We start from the raw sequence: 10769 nt of genomic DNA, 5'->3' as shown, positions 1-10769 counted from the left end.
GGTCAAAAAAAGACACAATTTGTTTTTTTGTCAATGAAATGAATATACTATATTTTAGTTCGATGTTTTTTTATTTCATGTTTTGTATTGTTAGGGGATTTTTTTATACAAAATTATATTTACACTGTAGCCTATTAATAATCTATTTAATCACTTTTTGAGCACAGACCTGAAAATTAAATTTCCAACTTAAACTCGTAAATTGTGAATGCTTTAGAGCGCCAAGAGTTTGATCTCTTTTCAAAGACGACATCTGGCAGATTATTGCTGAAGTGAAAAAAGTTTTAAACAATGAACGTAACATATTTTTACGTGTATTATGAACAATGCAAGAAATGCAAGAAAATCAAAGCACTAAATCTAAACAAGTTTTGTTCCACATGTGAGCTGATATCTCAGTAAATGAGCGTTCAGTGAGATGTTGTTCGACTGCAGTACCGAACGCTTCCACTAGAGGAAACTCATTCATTTCCAATGCGCTCATTTCTGACCGCGAGGAGCACAAGTGTGTATTTTTTACACAACCATTTAACCTTTTCGATTCATGTCCATTGTGTTCACACAGCAAGTGCCCAAACCTTTACCAAATTTCGAACCATTCCAATGAAGTTAAAAAAAGCAAACCTTGGCCTTTATTTCTATTTTGGTTTCTCAAACTCAGTTTTTTGCATAGACAGTAAAAGAAATGGACACAGCGACCCCCTTGATTTCAACGGAGAAAACTGAAGCCCGATTATTGCACTTCCTGTCTGATGGCTGAGCGACTGCGGGCTCAAACTGAGCTTGACGACAGTCTGACAGTTGTAAATCTTCTAGTAGCTGTGCCAAGCCAAATCTGAAACACCTAATTCCTCGAAAACGTTGTTGAAATATTTTGTCCCGTTGCTTTTATGGACTCTCTATCTATGGGCTTCTCCTTGACTTTACGCCTCTATGTTCCCCGATTGCCTCATAGACAGTAAAAGATTGCCCGGGAGCTTCTCCTCCTGTCTATACGGTAATTTCTCTATTGTGCGACAGAGAGTCGTGTGGTTATGACGTTATCGTTAGCCTATTTTTACAAAACCGTCTTCTACGGGGCCATAACGTAAGATACAAAGTAATGGAGCCTTTTATACATTGTCGTGTTTCTTTAGAAATAAATAATGGACAAATGAAGTCTTTGGACGCCTCAGATGTAAAGTTATTCGCTGTCAAAGTGACGCCAAAATGAATGGTAGTCAATGTAATGCTAACAGCAGGAGATGGTCTGCTACAGTGGCGGCTCCCGCGAGGCTTCAGTTTCCGGCTGATGGATTACCCACTTGGTTTTTTGAGAGATTCTCTCAACAGGAAGTGACGTCATGCGTTTGTTGATGGATGACTGAGGCTGGTGGAAACCTCTTCTTTATTTTTAGGAGCTGCAGGAAACTCTTCCTTCAAAGAATCTGCTATTATTATTATCATTGTGAGACGAAAAGGCAAGACTGTCCAGAAGCGGGTCATCTCTCGACTCTGGCGTGTGACCTCTGGCTGTTTCCATGGCAACGACCCCTTTATTCCTCCAATAGCAAGAGTTCAGTTCCACAGGCAATCATTTAAGCTCAGTTTTTATTTGTGCATTATGTAATACTTCTTTTTGTGTTTCTCTTTTGATATATATGATAATTTCACTAAAACTCACCAGATGAATCTAACCATTCAAATTACCCAACATGCATCTTTCAGTTTACTATGGCCCAATTTTTGGAGGTTAAAGTAATAGTTTACCATGAGCATTTTCAATGAATCTTTTCTGTTTACAAACAATTGCAGATTTTACAAAGATTTTGAGTCATTATTGTTTAAATATAAAGCTAATTTAATCAAACAAAAATGTACGTCTCATTTGCTTTGTGATTTAAATCAGTCAACCTGATTGTTTCATGTTTTTTCCCCAATAAACATGATTTTTGCATAAAACCAACAAAATTACCTTTATTGCAAAGGAATCATAATTCAAAAATGACAATTCAGAGTGATGTAGATGTACATGTATATACAATTTCCTACAACCTACCCTGCGTTCTCCAATGCTAAACATGATCTGAATGTCACAGTACAACTATAGTCATAAATGTGTCATGTATGATATGGAAACTGAGATATTGAGGGTGATATCCCAGACTGCAACATAGATCCGGCCCACATCTGGTAAACATGGATTCCAGATGTGGGCCGGATCTGGGTCGACACTATGTTGCTGTTCGGGATTCTTAGCATTAATGTTTTAGAAACGAGGGCTTGTGATGTTCTGGGGTGCGTTTCATAAAAGCATCGTTTGCCAACTATGATCGCAATTTCCATTGAACTCTATTGGTAACGACGGAACTTGCGACCATAGTTGGCTTTGGGAAACGCACCCCAGGACAGTTTATTGTGGGATACATAAGGATGATGGGAGTTTATTGTCTGTCATCAGATCTCAACTTTACAGAAAGTGTGATCTAGATTTTTGATTCTAATTATTTTGATTAGAAATGACCCGTGCTGATTTCTGAAACGGTTTCACAGTGGAAGATCTTTGACCACAGATCAGTGTGTGTATCTATAGTCCCTTACAAGATGAGATGGGTCAGTATGAATCCATCCGTACTGCTCAAACTCGTATTTTTTTAAAGGTAAAGTTTGTATTTCAGTCACTAAACACACTCCCTAAAATAATGACTGTTTTCCGTTGGTCAGTGTATCCTGTATTTTAAACTGGGTTACAAGAAGGTATATTCATATCCAAAAATGACATGCCTCACCTAATTATTGCTACTGTTCCCAGAATGCATCACGCTTGTATTCATTTTGTTTCTACTGAAGGAGAGTTAATGTGAGGTTTGCTCTTGTTCCTCAGAACCGGTACCGAACGACAAATGTTAAGGTCCTTGCACACTGAGTCCTGTGTGATTTTCGTATTTGTGATTTCGGTGGCTCTGAATTGTCAAAATACCATTTAAAATGCTTGCTACGAATGCGTAAAACGCAGAAAATCGAACCCGATCCAAATTATCTTTATGAAGGACGAAAGTTTTGAAGGCAGTGTGTAAGCGTGATTGAAAAAACATGAGGGCGTATTTATTTTTTAACGTCCGAAAATTTCGGACGAGAATTTCGGACTCAGTGTGCAAGGACCTTTACTACACAACCTGCAACCTGTCTGCAAACTATCAGTGTTTTACCATTCTTTTTGAAAACATCTTTTAACATAATTTATTAAATTAGTTGCTATTTAAACAAATAAATTCCAATTAATAAATTATCAATAAATTTGTCTGGAGCCATTGTGCAATGTGACGAAAGTTAACTATAATGTTTGTGATTTAGTTTTGTTTTGCATCAGTGTTGTTAGATTGAGTCGTTGTTTTTTACGCGATGATGACGTTAGTAGCCCAGCACCAGCAAGGAGTTCTTGAAAACGTAAACTATTCTGTACAAGAACGATAACTATAACAATAACTACATGGGCATCCACACCAGCAGATAATATGATTCTGTTAAATATAAGTGCATGCTGCGGTTTTGTCGTATGCCGCTTTAAATGCTCGAGCTCTTGCTGTCAAAGTTTTTATCGTTCAAAAAAACTCCAACAATATTGTTCCTCTGCGTCGTTATCGTTACAGTTGTGGTGTGTGTCTGCTATTCTCCTAGAGTTAGAGCGATTATTAAAACTTTATGGTTATAGTTATCATTCTTGGCGTAGCCAGTGAGTTATTCTTCAAGATCTGTTGAGGTGCGGCTTACGTTCACGACACACTCCTGACCTCCTCTTTGAGTCCTCAGATTAGAGTAGATCCGATCGTCCAGCATGGATGCCAGTTTGTCTGACGGACTCATGTCAGTATTTGTGTGATGCTTGTAGTCTGAATCAGGCATGAGAGTGTCTGTATGGGAATGCAAATGAGAACTAAATGTGGTCATCGGCGGCCCGTCGCAGTCCACGACCTCCATCCGTGAATGTTTGTGCGAGTCTGCGGGATTTGCAGTTGTCCTAAAGTCCTCCAGTATCCCACAATCCCTTGCACTGTTTTCCAGCGCGTGTGATGAAAAGAAATGCTGGCTTGTGTTGTTGCTGCTGTTGTTTGCATTTTCCTCCAGATCTGGACCAGAACTTCCAGCAACCGAGGGTGGAGCAGCACCTTCCAGGTCCGGTCCAACTGTTTCCGGCATGGGGGATTCTGTTCCCGCCGCTCCTTCGCTTCCCTCCTCATCCGCTGCGCTAGCAATGCGAGGCAAGGTTCTGTGATAGCGTGTGTCCAAGGGGTAGTTAGCACTGTCGCCTCGGCGTAGCGGATAGCAGCGCTGTCGCTCCAGGGATGGCGAGTATCGAGCGGCTCCGGGATCGCTGTATTGTTTGCTACGCTGCCATTGCTTCCGGAGATGAATACGGGAACGGTGGCGGTGTCGCAGTGAGGGTGACCCCTGCTGGTCGAACTGGGGATCATGGCGTAGGAATTCGTTAAACAGCGCCTCAGTCTTCTCATCGATGCTGTAGTCTCGTCGGCAGAAGCGAGGCCTGGGTTGCGTTTCTTGGGACGCTTTCGCCTCTTCTTCCAGCTCCTCTTTAAAGAGTCGTGCCTCGAAACTCTCGCAAACCGTGCCTTTGCGGCCAGACTTGGTGAAAAAGCATCTGCGTTCAGATGCGGTCTTCGCAGAGCTACTTCCGAAAAGCCGAAGTTCCTCAGGAGCCTTGCAAGGAGCCTCGATTGAGGCGTATCCGCTGTCCATTTGCAGGAGCTTCCGGTTGTTCGTCTCTCCCTCAGAATCTACACTGTCCTGTGCGTTTCTCCTCAACCCGGCGTCCCGGACAACATCGTCGTATGGCAGCTCACCGTCCCCATCTATGTCGTCATCGATGTCTTGTGACTGGTTATTGGGGACGCCTGATCTTGACACCCCCCCTGAACAAACGCTGTCCACGTCGCTGCGAGTGGAGTCTCTGTCGTTACTGCTCAGGTCCGAGGAGGCGTACCGTTCCAGCGAAGCTCTCAAACTCCAGATGTCCCGGTATAAGCTGTGCTGATCCAGACTCTCCTGACGACTCGGTGGACCAAACTCTCCTGAAGCTCCTGCCATCATCTCTTCCCTGTCCTCCATCTCCTGGGATAAGGGGAACGCTGGAGTCATGTCTTTGGTCACTGCATCTGTGTTGTGTTTGAGCTCCATTACAGCCTCTACCTCTAACCTGAAGGGGTGCAAAGACGTGATGTCAATCGCCAACACACTCTCCAGACAGAAAGGTAGACATTGTAATTAAAAGTGCATTGAGTAATATTTAGGAGGATGTTTTGACAGAAATGCAATATCATAAACATAACTATGTTTTCAGTGGTGTATAAAGATCTTACTTAATGAACCGTTATGTGTTTATTAGCTTAAAAGGGGCAGTTTCTCTCTACACACACCGCGGGTCTTCTTACATTGACATGTTTCTACGGTGGCCCTGAACGGACATACGCGTTTCATCACTATGTTGTTCTTCGTCCAAAGAAGCTGCTAAAGTCAGCGAATAAAACCCTGACACAATAATGAACAAGTAACAATAATATTCGCAATAACATATCGTTTAACTGAATAATTAAGTAAACCTAATTTCTTAATTTATCTTCTTTCTAAAGGAACCTCATTGCTTTGCCTATTCTCTGCTGTCTCAGACGACAATATCACTTCCTGTCGGCCACCGTAACTTCTGTTGGGTGCAATTCACAACCTCACCACTAGATGTCGCTTAAACTTACACACTGCACCTTTAAGTCTTATATTTGTAATAGAGGTAGAATGTTCCAGACAAATTAATAATCAGAACTTTACAGAATCTTTCAAAGAATTTAACAACAAGTCATATCAATTTGACAAAGATTTACCTCCATATGCATTTGCTTAAAATTTGAGATGCATTGAGGATTGTTTTGGAATTGACCTATCGGTAAGCCCCTCCCCTCGAACGCAAATGCAAAGACATGATGTCATTCGCCAACACACTCTAGAGGTTCTAGATTGTTAGATGATTATAGATCGTTCCAGACAAATTAATAATCAGAACTTTACACAATCTTTCAAAGAATTTAGCAGCAAGTTGATAAAGATTTGCCTCTTTATGCAGGTGCTGAAAATTTGAGATGCATCGAGGTAGTCAAAAAGTACTTCTAAAAACACTCTGGCCATTGTGTTGACGCACTCAACATGTATGTCTGTGATTGGCGACAATGATCAACAATGACATCTTTGACACTCTTTACTGAGCGCATACACAGATACACACGGGAGCGTTTAAAAGCAGGCGTCTATCAGCAGATCCCTAATATATCAGCTTTTAGACGGATCCGCTGATAGACATAGCTTTCAAACGCTCCCTGGTGTATCTGTGTAAGCGCTTAATTACCCCTTTTCCACCAAAAAAGAACTGGTTTGGAACTGGTGCTGATTCAAAGTTGGTTCAACTTGCGAACCTTCTCAGAACCTGTTTGTTTTTCCACTGACTAGAGAGCCTAGCGAACGACGTTGTAACATCACTGTGTCTGTCGCCATACAACTTAGCTTTCCCCTGAAACGCTTGCGACAACTTTAAGCTTCACAATACCATACCGCTAACAAACAGTTTGTCTCCTCTACCGACCACTGTTTCGCTTTAGAATCCATCTTTCTTCAATCGTTGTACTATCTTTCTACTAGCGCTGTGTTTTTAGCAATGGCGGTCACAACCTTTCCTGTTGTGTTGTTGGTCACAATAACCCCGCCCCCGACATAAGCATGACGTGGTAAAAGAACGGTTCTAGTCCAGCAAAGAGTTTGCTCCGCTTTGGAACCAATTTTCCTGGCCGAGAACCGGTTCTTTGGCTTTCGAAACACAAAGAACTTGTTCGCGAGTAGGCACCGGCTCCGAACCGGCTCTCAAAATGCTTTGGTGGTATAGGGGTAAATGAAGAGCTTCATAGATGTCATTGTTGATCATTGGTGCCAATCACAGACATATATGTTAAGCACGTCAACACAATGGCCAATCAGAGGTGTTTAAGAATCCATCAAAATACTAGAGGGAAATGCTGGTTACGTCACATTTTTAAAATTTTAGTACCGACTTGGTACCGAAGTCGTTACTTTTGACAACTCTACATTGAGGATTGTTTTAGAATTGGACTGAGACTCCTGAAATTGAACGGTAAGGTGCCTAAAGATCCCCTAAGTCCAACCCCTCTAACTCTAATTAAACACACCTGAACCATCTAATCACGGTTTTCAGGATTACTTGAAACATTCAGGCAATTGTGTTTGGGCAGGTTTGATCTAAACTCTATAGGACATTGGCCCTTCAGGAGCAGGATTGGAAAACCCAGACAGCAACATAGTGTCGGCCAGATCTAAGAACCCTGCCCAAATTCAGGGGTATTCAATCCTGATCCTGGACTTTTGTGTATCTATGTAAGCGCTCAGTGAAAAGCATCCAAGATGTCATTGTTGATCATTGTAACCAATCACATACATATGTTGAGCGTGTCAACACAATGGCCAATCAGAAGTGTTTAAGAATCTGTTCAACAGCGCTCAAAATGCTAGAGGGAAATGCTGATTTCGTCACATTTTAAAACTTTAAGTACCGACTTGGTACCGAAGTCGGTACTTTTGACAACTCTACATTGAGGATTGTTTTAGAATTGGACTGTGACTCCTGAAATTCAGATCTGGGCCGACACTATGTTGCTGTCTGGGAACCCTGCCCTAATTCAGGGGTGTTCAATCCTGATCCTGGTCTTTTGTTCCATCCTGCAGGATTGGACACCCTGCCCTAACTTCTGGGATATTTTGACTGTACCTGCTGAGGGCCTGAGGAGCTCCTGTGCTGGCGTCTATAGCACCGGCCGAGAGGCGTCTAGGCGGTTCCGTCTGTGGCTGAGCGGGGGGGTTCTGCAACAGAAAGTCATCGACTCCACCCTGGAAGTTTTCTTCTCCCTGATCCAGAGTCTCACTGGCCGCCCGCTGCCTCTGAAACACACGTCTCCGCGGAGAACCTAACAGAATAGCAGGAATAGCCAGGTAAGAATATGCACAGGTAAGAATATGCACAGGTATGAATATGCACAGGTATGAATATGCACAGGTAAGAATATGCACAGGTAAGAATATGCACAGGTATGAATATGCACAGGTAAGAATATGCACAGGTAAGAATATAGACAGGTATGAATATGCACAGGTATGAATATGCACAGGTATGAATATGCACAGGTAAGAATATGCACAGGAATGAATATGCACAGTTAAGATTATGCACAGGTAAGAATATGCACAGGTATGAATATGCACAGGAATGAATATGCACAGGTAAGAATATGCACAGGTATGAATATGCACAGGTATGAATATGCAAAGGTACGAATATGCACAGGTATGAATATGCACAGGTAAGAATATGCACAGGTATGAATATGCACAGGTATGAATATGCACAGGTAAGAATATGCACAGGTATGAATATGCACAGGTAAGAATATGCACAGGTAAGAATATAGACAGGTATGAATATGTACAGGTAAGAATATGCACAGGTACGAATATGCACAGGTAAGAATATGCACAGGTAAGAACCCAGGCACACAGAGTTTGGGTTCTCCCAAGGGTTTTTTCTGCATTCTGTCACTGACGGAGTTTTGGTTCCTTCACTGTCACCATTGGCTTTTGGCTTGCTTAGTTGGGGACATTTCATTTTATATTTAGCAATATTATTACAACATTATTTTCCTGTTATCTCTTTAAAGCTGCTTTCAAACAAACTGTATTGTAAAAAGCGGTTTATAAATAAAGATGACTTGACTTGACTCTAGTTGACTTAAGCCGGTGCACACTGTGCGATTTTGGCGTCTGAGACAAATTTTGCAAATCCTAAAAGAATCCTCTGATTCTAGGCTAAAATCTGAAGTCTTTGATTGAAATCGCGTTTGAAAACAGAAGGAGATAGGTCCTTTTCAGTCTATGCTCCGAAACTTTGGAATACACTACTTTTACCACTTAGAGCTTCTCCTACATTACATGTTTTTAAAGGTCCCGTTCTTCGCGAATCCATTTTTCAAACTTTAGTTAGTGTGTAATGTTGCTGTTAGAGCATAAATAATAGCTATAAAATTATAAAGCTCAAAGTTCAATGCCTAGCGAGGTATTTTATTTAACAGAAGTCCCCTTTCAAAGCCTACAGCGAACGTCCGGTTTGGACTACATCCCTCTACTTCCTTTTTTAATGACGTAATTAGAACAGTTTTTTGACTAATCTCCGCCCACATGAATACACAAAAAAGGGGGCGTGGTCTTGTAAGCTCCCGCGGAGAAGAGGAAGAGTATCGTTTGTCGAGTGTGTTTGTCGCCATGTCGTCGAGACGCTGTTATTTTCATGCCGGAGTCGATTCACCTTTGTTTGGCCTTCCCAGGGACGCTGTGCTTAGAGATCAATGGTTACAATTTATGTTTAACTCGGTTCCCGAAAAATATAATCCTCATTTAAAACTATGTGCAGCACATTTTACCGAGGACAGCTTCCTCAATCTCAATCTCAATCAGTTTAATGCCGGATTCGCACATAGATTGTTCTTGAAAGATGGAGCAGTTCCCTCTTTGTCTGGAGAAGCCGTTGTTCAAGGACCACAACCGGTAAGTGTATTTATTATTTAAGTTGGCGCGTTTAACCGTTTCTGTAACTAATTACACAAAGTGCAACGCTGTTTAGCTTTGTTAACTAGATGGGAATTGAAACTAATCCAACAAACCTGTAAATAAGTGTAGTATTTCAATCAGACACCATCGATTGTTGGTGTTTGTAATCATCAGTTTAAATTATTTGTTGATTATATCTAATGTTTACTGTTTAACCACATGGTCGTTAAGCTGCAGCACGGGAATCATTGTTCTATGTTTATGTAACGTTACTTACTGTAGTAAAGCCATGTTTGTTGACTATTCATTTCGAAGCGATTATGCTACACTAGTCATATGTACGAAATTGTAACTGTAAGAGGCGTGACCTATCCGGGCAACGTGCGTTAAGCTGCTGTCGAATCACAACACAGGAACCGCTGGCACAATCAGAACTCGTTACGTATTTCTGAAGGAGGGACTTCATAGAACAAGGAAGTCGTTGGCCCGTTTTTTGGACAGTGAAAACAGCGGTGTACAGATAAGTAAATTGTGTGAAAAATACTGTTTTTTTACACGCAAAACATGAACGCATGTTATATTGCACACTGTAAACACAATCAAAGCTTCAAAAAAACATGAAGAACGGGACCTTTAAAGCATCAATTAAAACCCACCTTTTTTCTCAAGATTGTTAAAATATTTTTTAATAAATATTTTGAAATGCTATGGGGTTGCAGTTTTTGTGATGTCGCCAGGTTTGATCTCTTTTACTTCTGTTTTTTTTTAGGTCTGTTTGGTTTGATTTTTTTTTAAAAGCTCTGCTTTACTGTATATGCATTTCTGATTTTATCTGTGAAGCACTTTGGTCAACATTCGTGTTGTTAAAAGGTGCTATAGAAATAAACTTCGACCTTGACCTTGTTAGTTTGACGGACACCCGATTAATGACCGTTGCGATCATTCTGTCAGTGTCAGAAGATTTGACTCAGTCCTGCAGTGATTCTCCTACGACCACCGTCAAATTGTCTTTGTTTTTTCAAGACAAACCATGACCAAAATTAACGTTAGAGATTTCTTTGTAGCCACCGTTTCAATCCCGCGTGTAACGCAGATCACAGTCACCGAACACGTCATTGATTGAT

At 41.3% G+C, this 10769-nt stretch overlaps 1 protein-coding gene across 1 annotated transcript in view; it reads right to left on the bottom strand.

The window, feature by feature from the left end:
• Positions 1-1572: 1572 nt before the first annotated feature.
• cbarpa (CACN subunit beta associated regulatory protein a) overlaps positions 1573-10769 on the bottom strand; it is a 42467-nt gene continuing 33270 nt past the window's right edge. Inside the window, exons 9-11 of the mRNA XM_077230497.1 lie at positions 7817-8012; positions 3163-5191; positions 1573-2901 (exon numbers count right to left, since the gene is read on the bottom strand). Of these exons, the coding sequence (XP_077086612.1) occupies positions 3718-5191; positions 7817-8012 (1670 nt within the window). The 3' untranslated portion in view covers positions 1573-2901; positions 3163-3717. The remainder of the gene's footprint in view (positions 2902-3162; positions 5192-7816; positions 8013-10769) is intronic.

The sequence above is a fragment of the Siphateles boraxobius genome, unplaced genomic scaffold, assembly GCF_051911475.1.
Source record: "Siphateles boraxobius isolate OS27281-9 unplaced genomic scaffold, OSU_SipBor_1 146, whole genome shotgun sequence".
Taxonomy (NCBI): Eukaryota; Metazoa; Chordata; class Actinopteri; order Cypriniformes; family Leuciscidae; genus Siphateles; species Siphateles boraxobius.
Note: the sequence above shows the minus strand (reverse complement) of the source record. Positions and strands in the feature narration are given on the sequence as shown.